Source organism: Leucopleurus acutus, assembly GCF_964270905.1.
Source record: "Leucopleurus acutus genome assembly, chromosome: 16".
Taxonomy (NCBI): Eukaryota; Metazoa; Chordata; class Mammalia; order Artiodactyla; family Delphinidae; genus Leucopleurus; species Leucopleurus acutus.
In genome coordinates this window covers 75798128-75825100 of record NC_139158.1, presented here as the reverse complement: position 1 = coordinate 75825100, position 26973 = coordinate 75798128, and the positions used below count along the sequence as shown (strand labels likewise).

Genomic DNA, 26973 nt, shown 5'->3' with positions numbered 1-26973 from the left:
AAAAAAAACGGGAAAGAACCTTTGCTGACAAGGATGCTTAGGATGCTTAGGAAACAGCTATGTACCACCACCACCCCCAACTTTTCCGTTTCTTTAATGTACAAATGACAAAGATGTATTAAAGTTTTAAATAATTTTTTTACAAACAGGAAAGAGAGACCAAACCAGGATGACTTCCCACAAAGAAGGGATCTAAGAGCCGCCCCATGAACTTCTTCAGGCCACCACGGCTACTTCCTCCTCTTGTACCTATGAAGAAAATGAGCAGAGTAAAGACCAACGCTAAGACCAGAAAGAGGAAGGAGAAGCTCCTTTCCCAGGAAAGCTTTCCTCTCCAACCCCACTCATAGCCTCTGGTCCTCCAGAACTATAAACATTACCTGGATTTAGATTTAAAGTTTCCTCCTCGTCTCTGGTGGGGCAAGCCCAATTGTTTTCTTTCTTCAAAGGAGGGGCTGTGAATGAGAGAAGACGGCAAAATATTGGACAAGCAGGCAATGTTTCACCCCCCATCCTACCAGCTCCCACACAAAGCAGCAGCACCACAGATGTGTCATTTTCAGGGCCTGAGGTTCTAAGTCTGTGTTCTTCCACCTGATAATATGGGTTTATGGAAGTCAGGGCCCAGCACTAAAACAAGACGAAGAGGCTCTTCCTTCTTGTGTATGTAATAAAACTGCTGGGGTAACTTAGTTTACCCAGCCACCAACCCCAGCCCAGAGGATATGAGGAGGAAAGCACATTCCCAAGAGCACACCAGAATCCTTTCTTTGGGGTTCTATCACTCCCCTGAGAGAAAGCTCTATTTCTGAACCAAAAATGTGCTATTTCACCTCCAAGGCAGGAGGGCCTTAACACTTCTCTTACTCTCACCCTGGGAATCCACAGATGGGCTGGCGGGGAAGGGGACAGACAGGAGCCCTTAAAATTATATACAGGCAGACCTCAAAGATATTGAGGGTTTGGCTCCAGACCACTGCAATAAAGTGAGTATCACAATAAAGCAAGTCACACGGATTTAGTGGTTTCCCAATGCATGTAACGGTTACGTTTACACTATACTATAGTGTCTTAATAAAGTGTGCAATAGCATTATATCTAAAAAGAAAAACAATGCACATATCTTAATTTAAAAATACTCTATTGCTGGGAATTCCCTGGTGGTCCAGTGGTTAGTACTCCGCACTTTCACTGCTGGGACCCAGGTTCGATCCCTGGTCGGGGAACTAAGATCCTGCAAGTGTGTGGTGCGGCCAGAAAATAAATAAATAAAAATTTAAAAAACAAAAATACTCTATTGCTAAAAAAAGGCTAACCATCATCTGACAACGCAGGGTTGCCACAAACCTTCAACTTGTAAAAACTGCAATATCTGCGAAGTGCAAAAAGCGAAGTGCAATAAAGCAAAATACAATAAAATGAGGCATGCCTGCATTATAAAGCTGTAGGTATATGAGAATTGGGAGTGGGGAAGGAAGGAGGGAGAAGATTCATAGCTTTCATCAGAATACCAAGAGCTCCATGATGACTTAAAACCCTACCCAGCTCGATACTGTTTCAGGGCCTTCTTGCTTGTGTTGGTGAGTTCTTCGTCAAATACAGATTTCTTCACCTGCTTTTGCTTCTTTGCTGTGCACAGAGAGAATGGGTTAGATATGGCCTTTTTGTCCCAAGCTCCTAAATCCCCTTAAGCTCAAGGTAATGGTTCCAAGTTCAGTGGATGCTCTGGCCTGATGTTTTGACATGGAAGCAAGACATCAGATCCCAGCAGAAAAGAGATAAGGAATCATAAGTACCAGGTGTGAAGAACCACTCCAAAGGATGCCTGCAGAGTCCAAAGGTGGAATGGACCATGTAAACATAAAATGGGCTGAAAACATCTTCCCCTCATTCCACCCTGACCCATTCCTTCAAGCAGCAGCTGCTAAGGATTTAGGCTCCAGAATCAGAAAGGCTTGTGTTCAAATCCTACAAAACATGGGGTCACTTCACCCCTTGGAGCCAATAAAGGACAGCTGTACACACCTACATACTCATTAGTCAAAAAGTGTGGGCTCTTATCATCATCCCTCCCCTTTTGTCCCTGACCACAAGCCCAGGTTTCAGGCAGAGCCTTCCTACCAGCTCCTTCAGGTTCCCCATCTGCCTACCAGGGCCCCTCGCTGGCTCCTCCTCGGGCATTGCTCTGGCCCGCTTGGCTCTGCGGTTCCTCTTGGCCAGCCGCTCAGCGAACATCTGTGCCTTGAGGATTTCAAACTGGGACCTTTCGTCTGCCTGGGGAGAGGATGACATGTAAGTGTGGAACAGACCTGGCAGCCTTGACCCACATCCTCAGGCAGGGACCCAACTCCAAAGAGGAGGCTACTCACTGTCATCTCCCCCTTTTTCTTGACATCCTTCATAAACTTCTTCCTTTTCTTCTTTCCTCTTATGGCTAAGTCAAACTCCTGCAGAGCCTTGGCAACTGGGATGAGAAGAGAGCATGAGAGTCCAGGTACCATTTCATAAAATCTTTTTTTAAACTTACAATAAGAAGTGTACATATTTGGGCTTCCCTGGTGGCGCAGTGGTTGGGAGTCCGCCTGCCAATGCAGGGGACGTGGGTTTGTGCCCCGGTCCGGGAAGATCCCACATGCCGTGGAGCGGCTGGGCCCATGAGCCATGGCCACTAAGCCTGCGCATCCGGAGCCTGTGCTCCGCAATGGGAGGGGCCACAACAGTGAGAGGCCCAGGTACCGCAAAAAAAAAAAAAAAAAAGAAGTGTACATACTTAAAAGTGATACATTTAAGGGCTTAAAATGAAAAGCAGCAGTCACTTCCTCTCCTGGCAGTTACCTCCATCTCACTAAATAACCTGCTGGTTCCACTATTTCTTTTTTTTTTTTTTTTTCATTTTTTTTTTTTCCCCACTATTTCTTAATTAATCTACTTGAGACATTCATTATATATCTGCCTCATATTATGAAAGATATACTTCCCACCCCTTCCCACAATATAGTTATAACTCTATTTATAACACAGAAACTTAACATACATCACCTTAATTTTTTGTCCCATCAAATACAGACAGTATTTCTTAAATGCTGGTACTACCTCTTTGGAGGGTAATTTTGCAATCCCTAACAAAATAATGAATACACATAGCCTCTGACCTACAATTTCACTTTTTGGAACTTACCTTGTAAATCAAATATGCTTGCTTAATTGTGAAAGGGCATCTGTATAGCTATCTACTACATCACTTGTTTATAATAGCAAAAGATTGGAAACAACCTCAATGTCCCTCAATGGGGAACTAATTAAAATAAACTATAATCCACCTATGTGATGGAAGACCACATAGCCACTGAAAACAAGAAAAGGCAGCTATATATGTGCCTATATAAAATGATCTCCAAACTACAAAATTCATTGAAAAAAGCAAGGTGTAGACAATGTGAATTTGTCTGTTTTTTAAAGGGAGAGAAAAGGGAATATATATATCTAAATATCTTTCTGACTTACTTTTTCTAAATTGTGGCAAAATATATATAACAAAGTTTGCCATTCTTTAGTGTACAATTCGGTAGCATTAATGACATTCACAATATTGTACAATCATCACCATTATCTGTTTCTAAAACTTTTTCATCATCCCAAACAGAAGCTCTATTACCATTAGAGCTTCCCCATGGCTCCTGGTAATCTCTATTCTACTTTCTGTGTCTATGCATTTGCCTATCTAGGTACCTATTATAAATGGAATCATAAAGATGTGTCCCTTTGTCTGGATTATTTCACTTAGCATGTTTCCAAGGTTCATCCTTATGGCATGTACCAGAATTTCATTATGGCTGAATTAATATCCCATTGTATGTACCTACCACATTCTGTGTATCCATTCATCTGCTGATGAACATGGTTGTTTCCACCCTTTGGCTATTGTGAATAATGCTTCAATGAATACTGGCATACAAGTATCTGTTTGAGTCCCTGTTTTCTGTTCTTTGGGGTATAGACCTAGGAGTGGAATTGCTGGGCCTGATGGTAATTCTATGTTTAGCTTTTTGAGGAACCTCCCCAACATACTTTTTTCCTTCTTCCTCTCTTCTTTGGTCTGGAACCAGCTCCTTTCAGGCTCAGGGTTTGGTGCCCCCTTCCCTTTCTCCAGGAGCCGCTGTGCTGTGTTGATCTGTGGGGACAGCAAAAGGATGCCTTTCATGAAACCTACATCTGATAATACAGAACATGGTGGCTGCAGGAAGCCACTGCCTGTAAATACTTGGGGCTCTGATGATACGTTTGGCAGACACAGCATATCAGAAGGCAGACCAGCCGGGGCCCATGCAGTCTGCTTACTAAGCAGCATGTGGACCAGAGTGCTCCTCACAGCCTCACCTGGGCTTCTGACTTTTGCATCTCTTTTTCTTCAGCCTCTAACTGCAGAACTGCATACACATCCTTCTCCATTTTCTCAATCTTGTCCCGGAATTTGAGGATGACATCTCAGGGGAAAAGAATGAAAAAGATTTTAAAATAAGGATGAACATGGTGTAGCTGATGCAAACAACGCAGACGGCGATTTTTCTTTAATTATTTATTTATTTTTGGCTGTGTTGGGTCTTCATTGCTGCGCTTGGGCTTCTCATTGCGGTGGCTTCTCTTGCTGTGGAGCACGGGCTCTAGGCACACAGGCTTCAGTAGTCCTGGCATGCGGCCTCAGTAGTTGTGGCTCGCGGGCTCTAGAGCGCAGGCTCAGTAGTTGCAGCGCGTGAGCTTAGTTGCTCCGCGGCATGTGGGGTCTTCCCTGACCAGGGCTCGAACCCATGTCCCCTGCATTGGCAGACAGATTCTTAACCACTGCGCTACCAGGGAAGCCCTCAGATGGGTATTTAGTGACGCAGAAAACTGGGTTTTTGGGGGGGTTTTTATGTGTGGCTGCTCTGCTTAACACCTCCCCAAAGGCTTCCTGATGCTCGTGGAATAAATTCCAAACTCCTCAGCATGGCCCCTGCCTACCTCTCTGACCTCTGCCTACCCCTTGCTCACAGGCCTCGGGCCTCTGGCCCTCCCTGTCTTCTACTCCCACATCAAGTGTGTTCCTGTCTCTGAGGCTTTGCCCTGGTTTTCCCTGCTTGGCACACTCTGTCCCCAGACCACCCACAGCCATCTCATTCTTGTCATCCGGGACTCGGCTCAAATGCCATCTGTCAGAGGCCTTTTCTCAGCAGCTTTTCTAAAGTAGGCACTTCTCCTGTCGTTCTCAATCACACCTACAATTAGCTTATTTATTGTGTCTTTTTCCCAACAGTGTCAGCTGTTTTGTTTCCTGCTGTATCCCCAATACTTAGAATACAACAAACAGCAATAGACTGAATGAATTAAATGAAAGGAAAAAAAAAAGACCTATGAATGGAAAAAAAGGTCTTGAAAAGATGTGTATCTAAATGCTGTGAGTGGTGAGCTCTTTCACATACAATTACATTTTTACTCTTATTTGATTTACTTTTTTCCAACACTGAATACATATTACTTTTGTAACTTAAAAAAAAATTTTTTTAACGATGTGCATTATATGACCGCTACAGATGAGTAAAAAAGGAATGAAAGATATACAAAAAGAGTAAGTGCTGACTTCCTCCCCATCTGGGGCCCCCACCAAGAGGAAGTGGTGAAGGGTTAGTGGGGGTGGTGCCTTAAGAGGCCTTCTTGGGCTTCCCTGGTGGCGCAGTGGTTGAGAGTCCGCCTGCTGATGCAGGGGACGTGGGTTCGTGCCCCGGTCCGGGAAGATCCCACATGCCGCGGAGCGGCTGGGCCCATGAGCCATGGCCGCTCAGCCGGCGTGTCCAGAGCCTGTGCTCCGCAACAGGAGAGGCCACAACAGTGAGAGGCCCGCGTACCGCAAAAAAAAAAAAAAAAAAAAAAGAGGCCTTCTCTTCCCAAAGGCTGGCGAATACCTATGACTAAGCACTTGGGGCACAAGTCTCTCCTCAGTCCCTTTCACACACAGAGAGAATGAAGCCCAGAGAGGCAAGGGGAGACCTGCCCGGGGCCCCTCAGCAAGGAAGTGGCAGAGCTGGGATTCAAATCTGGCTCCTAACTGCAAAGCGCCTGCTCTCACCCATTACCCTGTGCCCGCTGCCCCGTCCTTCGGGGTCTGAGCTAGGACGCTCCCCCACCCACCCGAACCGCCCTGAGCCGCGGCACTGACGCCTGCTCACCCTGGGGCGGCGTCCGGGCCTTCACGGGGGCCTTGGCAGCCTTCACGATCTCCTTCAGCATCTTCCGCTCCTCCTCTCCCACCAGAGAGACTGAGCGCCCGGCCCGGCCGGCACGAGCTGTTCGCCCCACCCGGTGGACATAATGCTTGATGGTGTTGGGCATCGTGAAGTTGATGACCTGGAAGGCCAAAGTTAAGCATCAGTCAGACCTGGGAGTCGGCGGGGAGAGGGGGACGTGAGGAGGCAAAAGGACTCCCAGCAAAAACTCAAGGAAGACGGGGCCCGCTCACCGTTTTGACCCCATCGATGTCAAGTCCACGGGCTGCTACATCTGTGGCCACGAGGATGTCAATCTGTTCATCCTTAAAGCGCCTGGAAACAGCCACAAACATGTTCCTCTGAATACCTGACCCCAGTCAATACTCTGCAGAAGCCTGAGCCAGCGAAGAGAACACAAACCCTTCTGGAGTCAAGCAGCAGAGTACAGACCATCACAGTGGAGACAGATCCTAAGTGTCAGCCTAACGACACGCACATGCCCCCCAAACATCCCACGACATAGAGCAAATGTAGTTTTGTGTATACCACTTTAAACAGCAATTCCTATAAATAGAGAAGCTTGGGAACCACAGAGCTAGACTATAACACGGAGCAGAGGCAAGTGCCTCAGCATTGAAAACAGCCTTTAAGAAACAACTCTCAGCTGCCTGTGTGAATAAGGACCAGTGGAGAGTCCTAAAGGGTTCCTCCTTGCCTACCAAGCTGACTCGATTCTGCGAGAGTTAAACAAGAAACCACATGGAAAAGCACAGGGCCTGGCAAGGTAAGTGCTCAAGAAACACGAATGGATTTGCTTCAGGATCTCATTCTAGCAGACCTGGGTATGTCCCCTGCTCTGGAAAGGCTGCAGAGATCAGAATGTGTGCTGCATCATCCCAAGTCAATTACCTGCTGTGACCCTGCTCAGCAGCTCCCACACTCAAATCCTGGGGCAAGAGTATCATTTTGTACAAAGTCAGAGTTCTGAATGTCTCTAAGACCTGACCTTAGAACGGTTAGGCTAGACTTTGTGAAGTGGGGAACTGTACTGTATCCCCTGGTACCGCTCACACATGACCTCTGGAGGGTACTTTCCGTCTCTGGAATGAACAGAGCCCTCTCTGAAGGATGGGTGGGAACCTCAGCCCCCGAAACTTTACCGGAGGGCCTCCAACCGCTGCGTCTGTGACAGGTTGCCGTGGAGCTCGCCCACCTGCAGCCCCATCAGCCCCAGGAGGATGTGCATGCGGTGGGCCTGCTTCTTGGTCTGGGTGAACAGCATCACGTGGTCGGTGAAGGTTCTCATCAACAGAGCTGCCAGGGAGAGAAGAGTGAGCGGGTGGCTGCCTCCAGCACGTCCTCCCTCCTCGCCTGCAAAGCGGCTGCTGTGCCTGGTTCGGGGGTGGCAGGTGAGGCCCCTGCCTTGGGGAGCTCCCACTCTAGGGCAGAGACGGAGAGGCCGAGTCCCAATTCTCAAGGGCGGTAAATGCCGTGAGAGAATGAAGAGAAGATGCGGCAGCTTCAGGGCTGGCCTCTCTGAGGAGGTGACATTAGGCTGAATGACAAGACAGTCTCATCCACGAGAAGATTTGGGGGAAGATTCCAGGCAGAGGAAAGAGCAAAAGCTTGGGGGGTTTGAGAAAGCGAAAGCAGGCGGGTGTGGCTGGAGGGCCATGAGCTAAGGCACCAAGGCCGGGGGCTCCGGGCAGGCCGGGGCAGGTCCAGGGGTCTTACAGGACTCGCTAGGGAGCATGGATTTCAGTCTAAGAGCAATGGAAGACACCAGAGGGTTTAAACAGCGAAGGAACAGGAGCGAATGCTTGTTTGTACATGATCCTTTTAAATGGTCTGCAGTGTGGAGAAGGCATCTTCCACAGGACAGGGTGGAAGCAGACGGCCAGGTCAGAGGCCACTGCAACAATCCAGGTGACACAGTAGTGGCCTGGACGAAGGGCCAGAGAGGCAGCTGGAGGGAAGTGGCTAGGAGTTCAGCAGGACATAAAGAGGACTGGACGGTGGAAGGGAGGTGAAGCGACAAAAGAAAGGGAGGAAGAACTCGTGGAGCAGAGGAACAGCTGTACCGCACGCTGGGGCACGGGAGACCGGATGGAGGAGTCACTGGGGAAAAACCAACACTTCGGTGTGAAGCTCAGGGGAGCTGAGCAGCCCTCCCTGCTCAGTCCCACCCTGGGCTTTCACCTGCCACGATGGCTTCCCGGTCCCCTTCCCGGTTTGGCCGGATCCGGATGAACTCCTGCCGCAAGAAGGGGGCCACGTCCGTGTTGCTGTTCACAAATATCCGGACGGGATTCTTCAAGGAGACAGAAGCCAGATCTTTCACCTGCCAGGCACAAAGGCAGGGGCGCTGACCAGCCTGTCAGGAGGCAGGGAGGGAGGCAAGCCGGCGCTCCAGCTCAGCCCGGGGTCCTCTGCGCCGCCCCTCTGTTCCCTACAGCCCACCTCATCCGTCATCGTGGCTGAGAAGAGCATGGTCTGGCGGTGGTGGGAACACATTCGGATGATCTCCTTCATCTGCTCCTCGAAGTACTCGTCCAGCATCCTGGCAAGCAGGGGAGGGGAGGAATCAAGAAAAATGGACTGGGCTTGCATCTGTATCGATGAAGGACAGAAAACACTGCACAGATGATGTTTCGATACTGTCATTGGTTATGTTTCAGGCTCATTTATTTACTTATTTTATTAGCGTTATTTTACCCTTTTTCCAAGATTCACCAAGAATTATCATTTGCCCATATTTGCTTAGTCTTTCTTTTTTTTCTTTTGCTGAATCATATGCTATTAAATTGCAGATATCATGACACCGGACCCCTAAATGTTTCAGCACACATTCCCTAAGAATGGTGACTTTCTCCTACATAAACACAATGTCGTTACCACACCTGAGAAATTCAAGTGTCTGAATGATATCTAAAGTAAAGTACAATGTATATTCAGTTTTCCCTAACTGTCCCCCAAACGTCATTCTAGAGCTATCTTTTTATTTTTTTAGTCCAGGAATGACAGTTCCTACGTTGTACTTGGTTGTCACATCTCTTTAGTCTCCCTTAGTCTACAAAGTCCTCTCATCCTTTTTCACACTCTGAATATGTCTAATTATTCCCCAGTGACTGGATTTAACAATCATTGCTGGGAGCGGGGTGGGGGGCAGCTGTGCACCTCACTCTCACTCCATCCGGAGATAGACAGTTTGTTCCAGCATCGCAGTTTGGTCACTTGGTTGAAGTGGTGTCTACCAGCTCTCTCCACTAGGAAAGGAACCTCTTTCTCTTTGCAGATAATAGTCATCTGTGAGATTACTGTGACTCCAATTTTTTCAACCCATCCAATCCTTTACAGTATTTCTCGTCCAGTTCAGGCTGCAGTTGAGAGACAGGTATCACCTTTAGTTGTCGTGTCTCTTTGGTCTCAGTCTGAAACTTCCACAGTCTTTCTTGGTCTTTTGAGACATTGATATTTTTGATATTTAACACCTAAATCAGATCATGTTCCCTTGGCTTAGAACGATCTCCTTTACCTCCTTCAGGCCTCAAGAATGCTCGTGGGAGGCAGTCTACCAGTTATTCAACACCTATTGTGCACCTGCGAGATTCTAGACACGGTCCTGGCACTGGGATGTGGCAGCAGGCAACACAAACACAAAGTTGGCCCTTCTCGAACATGAAGTTCTGGGGAGAAGAGGGACACAGCCACCACATGAGCATTCAGGTAACAATGCGGGAGGTCAAGGAGGTGTAGCACCTCAGAGAACATAAGGCAGGAAGGGAAGGATGAGACGGGGGTGTGGGGGGAAGGGAGGAACTTTTTTTTGTTTGTTTTTTAAAAAATATTTTATTTATTTATTTTGGGGGGCTGCATCGGGTCTTCGTTGCTGTACACAGGCTTTTCTCTCTAGTTGCAGTGAACGGTAGCTACTCTTCATTGTGGTGCATCGGCTTCTCATCGTGGTGGCTTCTCTTGTTGCGGAGCACAGACTCTAGGTGCACGGGCTTCAGTAGTTGTGGCGTGCAGGCTCAGCAGTTGTGGCGCATGGGCTTAGTTGCTCCGCGGCACGTGGGATCTTCAGGGCTCGAACCCATGTCCCTTGCATTGGCAAGCAGATTCTATTTTTTTTTTTTTTTTTTTGCTGTACGTGGGCCTCTCACTGTTGTGGCCTCTCCCATTGCGGAGCACAGGCTCCAGACGCACAGGCTGAGCGGCCATGGCTCACGGGCCCAGCCGCTCCGCGGCATGTGGGATCTTCCTGGACCGGGGCACGAACCCGTGTCCCCTGCATCGGCAGGTGGACTCTCAACCACTGCGCCACCAGGGAAGCCCGCAAGCGGATTCTTAACCACTGGACCACCAGGGAAGTCCCAGGAACTGTTATAGAGTGGCCAGCAAAGTGACAGCTGGAACAGAAACCTGAGGAGGTACAGGAGGTCATTCCAAGCTGAGGGAACAACGATGCAGAAGAGAAGCCCCAAAGTGGGAGTGTGTGGATGGGATTTACCAATGGATATCCTGGGGGGATGAGAAAATGAGGAGACAAAAATGGCACTGAGAATATGGCCTGAACAACTAGAAGGCTGGAGTTGCCCTTCAGTGGGATGGGAAGCGGGAGAGGGGCACAGAGGATGAGAAACTTGGTTAAGGACCTGGTTAGTTTGGAGATGCTTCAGTTTGAGAGTAAACTTGAACAGCCTCCTTACCCTGCCACCTCCACAGCAGTCCAGTTCATTAAGAGTTCATTCTGTTGAGTCACGAAGGAAAGAGGTGAGCAGATGAGACACGAATGAGAGAAAGGAAGGAAGAGAGGGAGGGAGGGAAGAGGAGGGAGCGGGGAAGGAGGGGGAGCCTGCATCAGAGTAATCGAGGCTGTCGGTTGAATCCTCCCTATGCACTGGCACTATACCAGAGTTACTCCTTGAATCTTCAACAGCATGAGGTGGGTACTTATCCCCCACTTACAAACAAGAAAAGATTTGCTTTAAGACTCTAAATAACGTTTCCCAATCTCAGGAAGCGGTGGAGCCAGAATTTAACTTGCCTTCCCTCTTAACCATCACATTACAGAAAAAGAGCAGGATAATCCAGGCTAAGATGGACAAAAAGGCTCAAACGTGAACAGCTGAACTGGTCAGAGCCAGGTAGGACCAGGCAGAGTGCAGGTTCCCGCCCCGGGGTGTGGCCCTGGGGACCCCACCATTTCAGGTGTACCTGTCAGCCTCATCCAGGATGAGCACTTCGATGCTGCTCAGGTGGAAGGAAGGGCAGTTGTGGAGGTGATCGATGAGCCGGCCCGGGGTGGCGATGAGGATGTCAGGCGCTGCCCGGAGGGCTGCTTCCTGAGACTTCACGTCCAGGCCGCCTGCAAAAAGCAAAGCCCACCAGGCAGCCAGCTGAGTCACCCACCAGTACGGCCTTGAGCCCTGCTACCTGCCAGCTCCCGCGGCAGATGCCAAGCAAACGGCAGAGCACAAGACTGACAAGGGCCCCACTTGCGCAGATTTTACGATATGGTGGGAGAGACAGATTATTTAATTACAATTGTGCCAAGTGCAAAAATCTAAAACGATGATGACACAAAGCCACTTCAGAATACAACAGTTCAACTGTCCACCAACTGAGAGATGCAGCTGAGAAACTGATAATCTTTCTAAATCACCTACAATTTCCTACTGCATAAGGAGGGTAAAATGAAGGTTAGATAACACTATCATATAACATCATCAGAAAGATTCTGCCCCAATAAATATCTGATTCATTATTCATGCAAGACAAAATTATATCCTAAATTTGTTCAGTATCAAGAAAAAATTTGTTTCATCATTTTGAAGTTTCGTTTTGCAAGGCTGGTGAAGCCTCAGTCAAAGCCCTCCCCATCGCCCTCACTATCTACTGTGAAAACGTCATCTGGTTTTTAACTGGTTTCAATCACATGAAGGCTTTCCTGCACCCATCACCCTCAGACAGTGGTGCACATCCCCCCTCCACCGTGCCACACTCTGTCAGAGGCAGCCAGCCCTCAGCCAGACACTCACCCACAGCCAGGCAGGTGGTGATGCTGCAGAACTGGGCCAGCTGCTTGGTGACGGAGTGCACCTGGATGCCCAGTTCCCGGGTGGGAACCAGCACCAGCACACGGGTCACCGGAGCCTGGCGGGGTTTGTAGATCAGACGCTCCAAGACGGGAAGAGCAAAAGCTGCAGTTTTACCTGGAGGGAAGGGCAGCAGGAAAGCAAAATGAGAAAAGCTTCTGTCCTTCTCAGGTCCAGGTTTTCACCTGCACACAGAAAACCTACATATCTACTCAGAGGGAAATGAAGCAACTTATTTTTCATAAAACTTTTTTTCTGGCTTTAAATCACATGGTCAGGGCTTCCCTGGTGGCACAATGGTTAAGAATCCACCTGCCAATGCTGGGGACACAGGTTCGAACCCTGGTCCGGGAAGATCCCACATACCGCGGAGCAACTAAGCCCGTGTACCACAACTACTGAGCCTGCGCTCTAGAGCCCGCGAGCCACAACTACTGAGCCTGCGTGCCACAACTACTGAAGCCCTCATGGCTAGAGCCCGTGCTCTGCAACAAGAGAAGCCACCGCAGTGAGAAGCCTGTGCGCCGCAACAAAGAGTAGCCCCCACTCGCCGCAACTAGAGAAAGCCCGCATGCAGCAATGAAGAACCAACACAGCCAAAAATAAATAAATAAAATAAATTTTAAAAATCAATCAATTGGGCTTCCCTGGTGGTGCAGTGGTTGGGGGTCCGCCTGCCAATGCAGGGGACACAGGTTCGTGCCCTGGTCTGGGAAGATCCCACATGCCGCGGAGCGGCTGGGCCCATAAGCCATGGTCGCTGAGCCTGCGCATCCGGAGCCTGTGCTCCGCAACAGTGAGAGGCCCACACACCGCAAAACAAACAAACAAACAAAAAAATCAATCAATCAATCAATCACATGGTCAATGTAAAAAATCTGGGAAATACAAAATAAAAAAAAAAGCAATAAAAATCACCCACAGTTCAGCCAACCAGAGGTAAGCATTACCAAAACAGTATCTACATTACCAATCTTCTTTTAATGGACAAAAATGTTAATTTTAATTCAATAACACTATGTATTGTTTAGTAACTTCCCTTTAAAAAAAAACATACATTTTCCTATTTCTTTAAGTACTCTACTTTTTTTAAATGGTTGCATCGTATTTTATTACATGACTATTTCTATTCTATTCTATTACATGACTATATAATTAACTGCACTAACACACAATGTTGTGATAAACATCCCTTTTATAAAATCTTTACTCCTATGACAGGGGCTTATCATGGGAGTGACAGGAGGTCATGGTTACAGAGACACCCTGATAGGATTAAACAAAAATGACCTTCACCAGATCACCTGAAACCTGTAACCTGTGACTACCCTATTTAAAAAAAGTAAGGAGTATTTAAAAAAAAAATAGAAAGATATATATTAATATTTTTTTAAAAGGGAAGTTACTATACAGAATATACAATGTTATTGCATTAAAATTTATATTTGCATATTTAGCAAAGTGGGCTTTTGGTAAGTCAACACAGAGTCTATTCTATGTTGCACATCCTCCTTCTTCCTCCTCCTCTCCCTCCCCCACCCCCAAGTCCCTGTCCTTTTTACCTGTCCCAGTGGCTGCACAGGCACAGATGTCCTTCCCCAACAGACCCACAGGTATGCATGCCTTCTGGATCGGTGTGGGCTCCTTGAAGCCCATGGCTGTGATGGCCTGAAGAAAAAGAAAAGATAGAGTCGGAGAGGAGAGGAGGGGGAGTCTCAGCACAAAACAAACAAGGCAGGTTTCCAAACAGGTTTCAATCCCTCCCAGTTATTCAATCCACCTACTGTATGTCACTTATCTAGGCCCTGAGGATATAGTAATAAACAAAAGGAACAACCCTGCCCTTAGAATCTGGTAGAAAAAAACAGGCCGAAAACAAACAAGTGTCATATGAAGATAAATGCTATGGAGAGAGCTACCGCAGTCAAGGGGGCTGGCAAGGGCAGGGGGAGGGGATGAGTGCAATTTACAGAAGGGCTGTCAGGGAAGGTCTCACTGAGCAGGGGATACTGAGTAAAATCCTGAAAGAGGCGAAGAGCACCCCAACCAGCTTTCTGGAACGATCTTCCAGGCGGTGGGAACAGCAAGCACGAAGGCCCTGAGGAAGAATATGCCTGGCCTGTGTAAGGGCCAGTGAGGCCCGTGCGACCAGATCAGAATGGCTGCTGAGAGACATCATCAGAGGGGCCCCGAAGGGGCAGGGCCGTGCAGGCCAAGACGAAAACCTCTGTGTAAGAGGGTTCTCTGTGTGGACAACAGAGTTCAGGGAGGCCACGAGCCCAGTTTAGGGCAGGCAGCCCGGTTACGGGGCGACTGCAAGAATCCCATGGTTGACAAAAGAAGCCACTACCTTCAGAAGAGGGCGGGAAAGGTTCATGTCCTGGAATGAGAGGTTTTCATCATACTGAGATGCATCTTCAAAAAATCCTCCTGCTTCCTACATCAGAAAATCAAAAGACAGAATGAGAATTCAGCAAAAAGGGAACTAAATGACCTTAAAATTCTTTCAGGTTGTAAGAACAAGCTGCACACTGTTGTCCAAGCCCACGCTCACCTGTCCTTTCTTCTTCTTCTTCTGCTCCTTTACTTTGAGTGTATCTATGGAGAAAAAGAGAGCTGATAATCAGGGCTCATACTTCCTGAGCACTCAGTCTGCTAGACACTGTCCTAAGTGCATTACGTAGATGGACACCTCACTGAATCCATGCAACAACCTGAGGGAGCTCCTGTCACCAGCGTCGCCTCACAGAAGAGGAGGCTGTGCAGCCGTGCAGGTAAGTCACTCACCTGAGGTCAGACAGGAAGCAAACTTGGCAGCTTCCAGAGACAAGGCTCCCAACCACTGTGCTATATAAGGATGCTTTAGCACTCATTTCTGCAAGAAATATTAATGGAACACCTACTACGTGGCTGGACTCATCTGAGGTGGGGGACCTATCACCCCAAATAAGTTTGAGTCATAGACGTGTCAACAGCTGTGTGGGGCTGGAGATGAGGAAAAGACTGAACGTGGGAATCCTCTGGCAGTCCAGAGGCTAGGACTTGGAGCTCTCACTGCTGGTACCTGGGTTTGATCCTTGCTCGGGGAACTAAGATCCTGCAAGCCTCGCGGCATGACCGAAAAAAAAAAAAGAAAAGGAAAAAGAAAAAGAGTGAACTCTGACTGAAAAGTACAACAGCCCTACCAAAATCCCAAGGTAAAAGATAAGCTAAGGCTTCCCTGGTGGCGCAGTGGTTGAGAGTCCGCCTGCCGATGCAGGGGACACGGGTTCGTGCCCTGGTCTGGGAAGATACCCCGTGCCGCAGAGCGGCTGGGCCCGTAAGCCATGGCCGCTCAGCCTGCGCGTCCAGAGCCTGTGCTCTGCAACGGGAGAGGCCACAACAGTGAGAGGCCCGCGTACCGCAAAAAAAAAAATAAAAAAAGAGAGAAGCTAAAAGAAAAGAAGTCGGGACCTCCCTGGTGGCACAGTGGTTAAAGAATCTGCCTGCCAATGCCGGGGACACGGGTTCGAACCCTGGTCCGGGAAGATCCCATGTGCCACTGAACAGCTAAGCCTGTGTGCCACAACTACTGAGCCTGCGCACCACAACTACTGAAGCCCACGCGCTCTAGGGCCTGTGCTCCACAACAAGAGAAGTCACTGCAATGAGAAGTCCGTGCACCACAATGAAGAGTAGCCCCCGCTCACCGCAACTAGAGAAAGCCCGTGCACAGCAATGAAGACCCAACGCAGCCAATAAATAAATAAATTCATTTAAAAAAAGAAAAAAATTAAAAAAAAAAAAAAGAAAGGCGGTCGACCCAGAGATCTTAAATTTAACTGTGTAGAAGAGCATAGACCCAGAGATCTTAAATTTAACTGTGTAGAAGAGCATAGGATAACCTACAAAGTAAAAGCGAACACTCCAATTTCCTGTCCCCATTTCTGACAGTATTGCCTACCTGCTTTGGTGAGGATGTTCTCATCAGCTGACGAGTAGTCAGTCTCTGATTCTTCATCTTCTGTGGCTTCCTCGTCTTTCCCTTCAAAGTCTTCCTGCTCCTCCGGTTCAGAGCCCTCCTTTGCTTCTTTCTCCTTCTCCAACTTCCCAGACTTGGCTTCTTTACCCTAGAAAAAGAAACTGTAATAAAGCAAGGCGACTACAAACTTCAGGAAATCCAGAACCTGTGAAGGGAAAGCGAAGGGAAGGAAGGGAAAAATATTATGCTCCCAGGCCTGGGAGAAAACTATGCGGATTCTTAGTGACTATGAACCACAGGCACACAGAGAAAGCCTGCCTGCACCAGCCGTACTGCAACCTAGGCTCCAAGAGAAACGGTGTGGTCACGCTGAGAGTAAAGCTCAGGGCTCACCTACAAAGAGAAGTAACTGCTTTGCTTACTCACCTCTGTTTTCCTTTTCTTTCGAACTTTCTCAATCTTCTCATCTAATGTTGTGGCTGCCCTCTACAGATAAAAATAAAGAGATGAAAAAGAAACATACGTATGGGAAAGAGATAAAGCAAAGGGCTTCTTAAGGTAGGGTCTCAGATGTCAAATATAGAAAAAGCTCATCTGTACTTGGACAGGTTAATGAATCCATAGATTATTCACAACAAAACAAACAAGCAAACAAAAAACCATTAAATAAATGGTCTTTTTGTGAAAAAACTTCAAATTACCTGGAACCAGTAAGAACACCCACATTGTCGGTGTTTAATATTGAGAATGATACAGTTACCAAGAGATGTCACATTGTATCTGAATGCTACTTGGAAAAACTCTTCCCCTTGCCCATCGGACATAATTTAGCCTATCAAACTGTTGAAAGGCGAGCAAATTCAGGTAACGCTGGATCTTGCTGAAACTTTCAAAAGGTGAGGTAATGGCAGGCCCCCTTGATGCACGCTCAAAGCACCCTGAACCGCTACAGCGCTTACCACAGCCATAAGGAACGGCTTAATTGTTTGTCTAGTCATTTTCTACCCTGCTAGAATAGAACGTAAGCGCTATAAGACCAACTCAGTAACTACATGAAGTACACATGAAAAGGAAAAAAAAACCCCACTCAAGATGACTTTGAAAAGGCAATGCTGTTTTATTTGAAACAGAACAAGAACCAGCAGGGTCTGGATTAAACTGCCCTGAGCAGGCAGTATTTCCCTCGGAAGCATGTGAAATGGAAAATAACTTTTAAGCACCTTGTAGCTTGTTAACCAGATTCAAAGAAAAGCACAGGGTCTTGGCAAACAAGCAGATGACAGAGACATTCACGGCAGTTTTGGCCGTGATGTGTGGGAACCAGGGACCCTAAACAGAAAGGCCACATGAGATCACCTGGCAAGTGACAGAGAGTGACAGTATCTGTGGGGCAGAGTCAAGCCTTCAAAAACACCACTACCGAGGATGCCTGCTAGATTGTTCTTTGTTACAAAACAACATAAGAAAGGTTTCTTTCTAATACTCAAAACAAGGAGCGAATACCTAGAAAATAGACAATTGTAACATAGCTATGTCCATTTTTTAAGCAATTTATATGTAACATTTGGCATTCCTAAACCATTGGACCCAGAAGCTCACTGTCCAACCCTAACAGCCTACGGCATGGAACTGCCTATCTGTGTCAGTCTCACCTTCTTCTTGAGCTGGCTCATGACGTCAGCCATGGCCCAGCTGCCATCGTACATCCCCTCCTTCTCAGTGAAAACAAAGTCAGGGTTGAAATCGGCACTGCGGTTCTTCTGCAAGGCTTTCTGCTTTCTGCCCAGCACAATGGGCCCCTGGGAAGAGGGAGAGGCAGGATGACTATGGGACTGAGATGAAAGAACACTGGAAAAAGAAGAAGGAAATGAGGGTACCCAATAAGAGAACAGAAATATACAGGGCAAAAGCTGACAGATGACAAGAAGTACAATAATCTACAATTGTCCTGGGAGATTTTAACACATCTCAATAACTGACAGATCAAGCAGACAAAAAAAATGAGTAAGTCCGTAGAAAATGTGAACAGCACAATTAATAAGCTTTATTCCAATGAACATATAGAGAACACTGCACTAGAGCACGTACATTCTTTCTAAGCACACGTGGAATAGTTGCAAAAACTGATCACATAGTATTCCTTTTAAGCAAATCTTCAATAAGTTCAAAAAAATCAATATTATACAGACTCTGTTCTCTGACCCCAATTCAATTAAGTTAGAAATAAATAACAACAGCAACAAATTTTTTTAACTCATACATTTGGAAATGGGAAAGGAAGGAGAACTGGCTGAACTATGGATTCAGGAGGATAAACAGAAGAAAAAACCCTGAGAGCTAAAAAGTGCTATACTGATTTTTTTTTCTTACTTGAGTTAAACAATTTCATAAGAACTCTGACCCTAAACTTTATTATCAGTAATGATTATATCTCATTTCTCCAGTACCTAGTTTAAATCGGTAATTGTATAGCACTTCAAGCTAAACTTGAAGTTTAGCATTATCATTTGCCATATTTCCTTCAGTCCTTTTCTATGACAATTTTTAAAAAAAATTTTATTGAAGTATGGTTGATTTACAATGTTGTGTTTAATTTCTGCTGTACAGCAAAGTGACTCAGTTATACATATATATTCTTCTTCATATTCTTTCTCATTATGGTTTATCACAGGGTATTGAATATAGTTCCCTGTGCTATACAGTAGGACCTTGTTGTTTATCCATCCTATACATAATAGTTTGCATCTGCTAACCCCACACTCCCAGTTTTTCCCTCCCCCCACCCCCCCTTGGCAACCACAAGTCTGTTCCCTATATTTGTGAGTCTGTTTTTGTTCCGTAGATATGTTCATTTGTGTCGTATTTTAGATTCCACATATAAGTGATAATATTTCTGTGATAGTTTTCCATTCAAGAAACAAAAAGATTCTGGCTGCTAAGTGGAAAATACACTTGGGCGGGGGGGCGACAAGAGAAACAGTTAGAGACCAGGTATGTTAGGATTGTAGGTATCCAGGTACAAGATGGCAGTGTGTCCTGGACTAGGGTGGAAGCAATGTGGACTGAGGGAGAAAGAAGCTTAAGAGAGATTTCTGAGGTAGCCTGCAGAACACTGGAGGGGAAAGAGGCTGGATAACTCCAAGGTTTCTGGCTTGAGATAAAGCAGGTTGGGAGGGTGAGGGAGACCAGAGTTCAGCTTTGGAAAAGCTGAATTTGTAGAGGCCGAGGGACACCCAAACCAGAGGTGTCAGTAAGCAGATGAGGCCACAGAGGGGAAAACACTTGAGCTGGAGCTTTAAAGGATGAGCACCTTTTCGTGACACCGGTCCCTTTTTAACTGCCATGCTGTTTAATGTCTCTAACTCCCCACCACAACATAAGCTTCAGGAGAGCGGTGTTCCTTGCCCTTCTTGTTCACTGCTGTGTCCTGAATGCTTAACACTAGGTGTAGCACATGTAGTCAATGAATACTGACTTAATGAACGCATGGATAACCATGGCTCCTTGACTAGGAACCAGGACTGACTCTCTCTCTGGATCTCTATGACACATCGCCTGGATTAAATATCAGTTCAGTGAATGGGTACTGAGTTCACCAAGGCGACACAGAATAGCACAAGCACAGGCGCGGAGGTGAGGAAAAGCTAGTGGCGAGCAAACTGAGGAAGATCTGGGGGTCCGGGTGAGACCCAGGGACACTTGCCGGCCTGGCAGAGGATGCTGAGCCCTTGGGGGCAGGGACCTGAGGCACCACGGGGAAGGGAAGCAGTCAAGGACATCGGCTGCCCGCCGCCGCGCTCCCACCCCGATCGGCTCATACCTCCTCCTCCTGGTCTTCGGAGTCAGTCTCTGGCTCCACCGGCACCTCATCATCTTCGCCTATGGTCCCGATTAAACCCAGCTCCGCAAGCATGTCGCCGCAGCAGCCACTTCCGGAAACCAGCGCGACGCGCTAGGCTGCTCTCCCGTTTCCCCAACCTTCGCGTAATCACTGCGCTTGTGCTTACGTCACTTCCTCTTGGAGGCCGCCCTGGCCCGCCCCCTCTCGCAAACTCTCGCGGCGCGCGAGCGGCAACCTGGGGCGTGGTTTGTGTGACGAAGGCAAGGCACGGTGTTCGTGTTAAACAAAATCCGTACTCTTGGTTCTCAGAAAACGGTGGGACGGTTGGAGGCGTGTGCGAGTTGCGGAGGAGAAAGTCTAAAGAGGTGCGTGGATGAGCTCCGTATATTTATGTACAAAAAAATTGTGGAAGAAAATACACTAAACACTTAGCAGTGATTGTCTCTGGGTGGTAGAATTTTAAGCGATTTTTAGTTTCGTCTTAGGTTTTTTTCCACAGTAAACATTTATTTTCATAAAAAAAGAAAAATTTGAAAATAGAAATAGCTGGGACTTCCCTGGCGGTCCAATGGTTAGGACTCCGCACTTTCACTGCCCAGGGCGTGGGTTCGATCCCTGGTCGGGGAACTAAGATTCCGCAAGCCACCGCTGTGAGGCCAAAAATTAAGAATAGCTAACACTTGTATAACATTTACTCTGTGCCAAGTACTGATATAAGCACTTCTACATGTATTAACTAATTTAATCCTTACGGCAACCCTAGCAGAAGGTACCATTACTGTCGCCATTTTACAGATAAACTAAGGCGATGGGGCTTCCCTGGTGGCGCAGTGGTTGAGAGTCCGCCTGCCAATGCAGGGGACACGGGTTCGTGCCCCGGTCCGGGAAGATCCCACATGCCGCGGAGCCTGCGCGTCCGGAGCCTATGCTCCGCAACGGGAGAGGCCACAACAGTGAGAGGCCCGCGTACCGCAAAAAAAAAAAAAAAAAAACTAAGGCGCAGAGAGGTTCCCAGGGTCACAGAGCCAGTTAATTACAGAGCCAAGATTATAACCGAGGCAGTGGCTCCAGGGTCCTTAAGGAGAGTAGATCTCACAGCTTACCAGGAAGTTTTCATCTCTTCTCTGCTTGTGGAAATCTCACTGAATCTTAACTTCCTAAACATCACCTCCTACCTGGAGCCTTCGTGGACTACCTATCCTCCTTCATAGCTGTTTGCTCCTTCCGTGTTTAACACTTTGTACTTGCAGCAGAATTGCAGTTGTGTCATAAAAGTAAGTTCAGTTGTCTTTTTTGTTTTTTGCTATTTTAACTATTTTTAAGTGTACAGTTCATTGGCATTAATTATATTTACCGTGTTGTGCAACCATCACTGCTATGTGTTTCCAAAACTTTTTCATGAGCTCAAGCCAAAGCCTTGTAACCATTAAGGAATAGCTAACTCCCCATTCTTCTCTCTCCCCAGTCCTGGTAAACCTCTAACCTACTTTATGTCTCTATGAAATTGCGTGTTTTAAATATTTCATGTAAGTTGAATTATACAATATTTGTCCTTTTGTGTCTGGCTTATTATACTTAACACAGTGTTTTCAAGGTTCATCCATGTTGTAGCATGTGTCAAGTTCATTATGGTTGAATAATGTTCTGCTGTATGGATATACCACGTTTTGTTTATCCATTCATCTGTAAATAGACACTTGGGTTGTTTCCACCTTTTGCCTATTGTGAATAATGCTGCAATTAACATTGGCGTACAAGGATCTATTTGAGTCTCTGTTTTCAATTCTTTCAGGTGTATACCTAGGAGTGAAATTGCTGTGTCATATGGTAATTCTGTGTTTAGCTTTTTGAGGAACCACCAAAATATTTTCCACAGCGGCTGTACTCTTTTTACATCAGTAATATATGAGTGTTCCAATTACTCCACTTTCTATCCTGTTCACTGCTGTATCCCTAGTGCTTAGTATATAGTAGGCATTCAGTAATTACTAGATGAATAAATGAGTGAATGAATGTCCTTATGTGTTTTTGAATCATTTTCAGACGTCCGTCAAGTCTATATGTCAATGTTTGCTCAATTCAAATAAGCCTTATGTCAACTCTGGCTGCCTCCACTCTTCTTCCCTGAGCTCTGGAGGGCCGGAACCATGTCCAAGTCATCCTTGCACCTTGGAGCACTTGTACCTGCAAGTGCACAATCTATAGTGAAGGACCAGCATTTTAAATTTCCAATCCATTGCAGACTGGTACTTCTGTAAAATACAATAAAAATGTGTGGCAAGATCAGCTTGCTAAAAAACTTTCTGAAAGCTTATTCTCAATTTCTATATTTATAGTGTCCTGAGCAGGTAATGAACAGTTTACAGTTTAAGTCACACTGTCCATATTTTGAGTCACACTGCCTTGAGCTCTTAGAAAACCAAGACAGCATCACATGAGATTAAAGACAAAGATGGAGGTGAACAGACTTTGTTTACTACAAAACATCAGATAAATGCCAATTGTTAGATCAATACTGTCCATTGGAACTTTTTGCAGCATTAAAATGTTTTCTATCTGTGGTATCCAATATGATGGCCACTAGCCACAAGTGGCTATTGAGCACTTGTAGCAAGTTGAGGAATTGAATTTTCTGTTTTTATTTTAATTACAATAGCCACGTGACGGCGGCGGGAATAATTAGGAGTTTTGGATTAACATATACACACTACTATATATAAAATACATGGGGAATTCCCTGGTGGTCCAGTGGTTAGGACTCGGTGCTTTCACAGCACGGCTGAATAAATAAATAAAAATAAAAAGATTTATTCTCTTAGCAACTTTCAAATATAAAATACAGTATTATTGTCTGTTGTCACCATGCTATATGTTACATCTGCATGACTTATTTTATAGCTGGACGTTTGTACCTTTTGACCACCTTCACCCATTTCACCCGCCTCTGGCAACCACCCACTGTTCTCTGACCTATGAGTTTCAGTGGGTGTTGCTTTTTTCTTTTTAGATTCCACATATAAGTGAGATAATACGGTATTTATCTTTCTCGGTCCTACTTATTTCACTTAGCATTATGCCCTCAAGGTCCATCTGTGTTGTTGCATATGGCAAGATTTCCTTCTTTTTTATGGCTGAATAATATTTCATTTTGTATAAATACCACATTTTCTTTATCCATTCATCCATTGATGGACACTTAGGTTGCTTCCATGTGTTGGCTATTGTTAATAATGCTGCTATGAATATGGGGGGTTCAGATACGGTTTTGAGTTAGTGTTTTCATTTCCTTTGGATAGATACCCAGAAGTGGAATTGCTGGATCATATGGTAGTTGTATTTTTAATATTTTGAGGCATCTTCATACTGTTTTCCATAGTGGCTGCACCAATTTACATTCCCACCAACAGTGCACAAGCGTTCCTTTTTCTCCACATCTTCAGCAACACTTATTTCTTGCCTTCTTGATGATAGTCATTCTAACAGGTGTTAGGTGATATCACCTTTTGGTTTTGATTTGCATTTCCCTGATGATTAATGATGTTGAATACCTTTTCATGTAACCATTGGCCATCTGTATGTCTTCTTTGGAAAAATGTCTATTTGGATCCTCTGCCCATTTTTTAAATCAGATTTTCTGGGGTTTTTGGTATTGAATTGTATGAGTTCTCTATATATTTTGGATATTAATTAGTCCCTTATCGGATATGTGATTTGCAAATATTTTCCCACATTTGGTAGGTTGCTTTTTGATTTTGTTGATGTTTTTCTTTGCTGTGCAGAGGCTTTTTAGTTTGATGTAGTCCCACATGTTTATTTTTGCTTTTATTGCCTTTGCTTTTAGTGTCAAATCAAAAAATCATCACCAAGACTGATGTCAAGGAGCTTATTGCCTGTGTTTTCTTGTAGAGGTTTTATGGTTTCAGGTCTTACATTCAAGGCTTTAATCCATTTTGAGTTAATACTTGTGTATGGTGTGAGGTAGTGGTCCAGTTTCATTCATCTGCATGTTGCTGTTCAGTTTTCCCAACACTGTTTATTGAAGAGACTGTCCCATCCCCACTGTATATTCTTGGCTCCATTGTCGTAAATTAATTGACCATATATATGTCGGTTTATTTCTGGGCCCTCTATTCTGTTCCATTGATCTATGTGTCTTTTTAAAATATGAATACCATACTGGTTTGATTACTATAGCTTTGTAATATAGTTTAAAAACAGGAAGCATGATGCCTCCAACTTTGTTCTTCTTTCTCAAGATTGCTTTGGCTATTTGGGGGGTCTTAAACAATCCTTTACATTAAATTTTCTCTGTTAAAATAACTAGTATAGGACTAGTGGTGGTGGTGCAGTGGTTAAGAATCTTCCTGCCAATGCAGGGGACACAGGTTTGAGCCCTGGTCCAGGAAGATCACACATTGCCGTGGAGCAACTAAGCTCGTGTGCCACAACTACTGAGCCTGCACTCTAGAGCCCACATGCCACAACTACTGAGCCCTCGTGCCACAACTATTGAAGCCCACAAGCCTAGAGCCCATGCTCCGCAACAAGAGAAGCCACCACAATGAGAAGCCCGTGCACCACAACGAAGAGTAGTCCCCGCTCGCCGCAACTAGAGAAAGCCCACGTGCAGCAACGAAGACCCAACGCAGCCAAAAATAAATAAATTAAATATATATATATATATGTATATATATATTCAGACAAGTGTACACAATCATATGTACATCAAAACACTGTTTACAACGGTAAAAAGTTGTAAATGACCCTACTGTGTAACAATAAAGAAATAGTTCACTCAGTTGTGGTACATTTTTACAAGGGAATACTGTAGCCATTAAAAAATATGTAGCTCCATTTATGCTAACATAGAATAATATCTAAGATACAGTAAGAAAGCAGATTATAAAACAACATGTATGGTAAGATTCCATTTTTATGTCTGAAATATGGGGAAGTTATTAAGAAAACGGTTGGTATTTTGTGCTTTTTGCTGCTGTGGACTCACCAAGAGGGGGCAATGGGATTTTAGGCCCACCAAGAAAGGCTAAACTGAAGAGAAACAGCAGAGAAAGCAATGGAGGTGTGTGGCTTCAGGGTTGTGAGAGGAGTGTGGCCTAATGTTTATGTTGGGTTATAGGTTTTCTAAAATGGGAAAGAGGTGGAAGCTCCTGCTTTGGGTTGAAGACGGACAACTAATCCAATCCCAGAAAGTTGTTTATTGGTCATTGTGATGGTTAACTGTATGTGTCAACTTGACTGGGCCACAAGATGTCCAGATATCTGATCAAACATTCTAGGTGGTTCTGTGAGAGTGTTTTGGGGTGAGATTAAGGTAAATGACTAGATTGAGTAAAGCAGATTATCCTCCATAAGGAGCCTAATCCAATCCGTTGAAGGTGTGAATAGAACAAAAGACTGACCCCTGTGTGAGAGAGAACTCTTCCTGCCTCAGGGCATTTGTCAAACTGGAACTGGAATTCTCGTGATTCCAAAACAATTTGCAGCCTTCGGACTCAAACTGGGACATTGGCTCTACAGATTTTGGACTTGCCAGACACATAATTGCATGAACCAATTCTTTACAATCTCTATCTCTCCCTCTCCCATTCTTCCTCTGTCTCTGTCTCTTTCTGTATCTCTATAGCCATATAGGTATCTCTAGGTGGATGGGTGGATTGATAGATAGAAAGGAAGGAAGGAAGGGAAGAAAGGAAGGAGGGAAAGAAGGAAGGAAAGGAAGGAAGGCAGGAAAGAAAAGAAAGAAAGAAAAAGAAGGAAGGGAGGGAGGGAGGGAGGGAAGAAAAAGAAAGGAAAAGAAAATCTTCAGACCTGAAGGCTACATCCAGAAACAATGGCCAAATTACTTTGTAAATCTCCTTTGACTGAGATACCACTGAAGCCACTGCTGTTTCCAGACATCATGATTTGTCCTCTGACTAAAGAACCAGAGGTCCCTGCTGTCTCCGAAGTTGAGAGTCTCTTCTGCCATGCTGGCTACAGTGGATTCTGACTGGCTGTCTGCTTCCCATGGAAGACGGGCACTGATCCTCTGATTGGCGGAGCTTAGGTCACAAGCCTGTACTCCAGATGCAGGGATCTTGAAAAAGTGATGATGTAGTCTCAATCTTAGATAGGCATGAATTGATGAGGTGGGATACTCCCGAACATTGGGAGGGGAAGGAATCCAAGGATGTTGAGCAGCGATAAAGAATAACAGACATTCACTACAGGAAGGCTGGAAGGACAGAGAGTGGTGAATTTCTGAGTATTCAAGACCTACATCTCTCATGCTCCCAGTGCCCTGCAAAGCAGCAAGTTCCTTGATTGGGGTCTATGCATGGCCAGGCTTTGCACAGAGGAAGTGGATGTTGAGAGCAGAGCCATCTAACTTTTTTGGGACTTGGTCTGGACTTGGTCTCTGAGCAAATCAGCAGTGATCATGAGCAGAAAACTAAATTGGGCCTTCCCCACTTTTCTTGTATTATGGGAACCTGGGCTGGTGGGTTGGTTGGTTGGTTGGTTGGTTTTGCATGATTCCAAGTGATGGGAAAGAGCCCCCCAAAAAAGCTGACATTGGATTTACCGACAAACTTGGTGAATGGAGACTGAATCAAATAAATTCAACACTGAGTTCTCTTTTGAATAAAAGGGCAAGTAGGGTGGTTTCACAAAGTCATCAGGAACCCAGGCTCCTTCCACCCTTTTTATTCCATATCATCATCACGTGGCTTCCACCACACTGTCCAAAATAGCTGCTAAACCTCCAGCCATCAGGCCTCATTCCAGCAAGCAGGAAGGAAGGGGCAGGGAAAGAAAAACACATATCCTACCCTT

General features: G+C 45.8%; 2 protein-coding genes across 3 annotated transcripts in view; one reads left to right on the top strand and one right to left on the bottom strand.

Moving 5' to 3' along the window:
• DDX27 (DEAD-box helicase 27) lies at nt 1–20244 on the bottom strand. The gene is made up of 21 exons (XM_082857649.1): nt 20119–20244; nt 17951–18097; nt 16725–16784; nt 16281–16446; nt 14892–14935; nt 14688–14774; nt 13900–14005; nt 12281–12454; nt 11457–11607; nt 8700–8799; nt 8439–8580; nt 7400–7553; nt 6491–6572; nt 6201–6378; nt 4378–4484; nt 4069–4171; nt 2370–2464; nt 2151–2274; nt 1542–1629; nt 381–455; nt 1–249 (listed from the first exon to the last, which is right to left on the bottom strand). The coding sequence occupies exons 1-21, from the start codon at nt 20209–20211 to the stop codon at nt 231–233; spliced, it is 2295 nt and encodes a 764-aa protein (XP_082713775.1). The 5' UTR covers nt 20212–20244; the 3' UTR covers nt 1–230.
• A 206-nt stretch (nt 20245–20450) lies between these two features.
• The window catches only part of STAU1 (staufen double-stranded RNA binding protein 1), an 89975-nt gene continuing 83452 nt past the window's right edge, over nt 20451–26973 (top strand). The window contains exon 1 of one of the 2 annotated variants that reach the window (XM_082858100.1): nt 20451–20504. The gene's annotated coding sequence lies outside the window, so the exon portion shown is untranslated. The remainder of the gene's footprint in view (nt 20505–26973) is intronic. The other variant, XM_082858095.1, reaches the window with a different exon arrangement.

Bases quoted from the DNA above. Each gene is read 5' to 3' on its own strand.
- DDX27 (XM_082857649.1), bottom strand. From the start codon at position 20,211: ATGCTTGCGGAGCTGGGTTTAATCGGGACCATAGGCGAAGATGATGAG. The intron at 2,465-4,068 runs GTATGTTGGGGA...TTCTCATCCCAG, and splicing joins AGAGAGGAAGAAGGAAAAAA to TTGCCAAGGCTCTGCAGGAG. The intron at 1,630-2,150 runs GTAGGCAGATGG...CTCTGTGCACAG, and splicing joins GGAGCCAGCGAGGGGCCCTG to CAAAGAAGCAAAAGCAGGTG.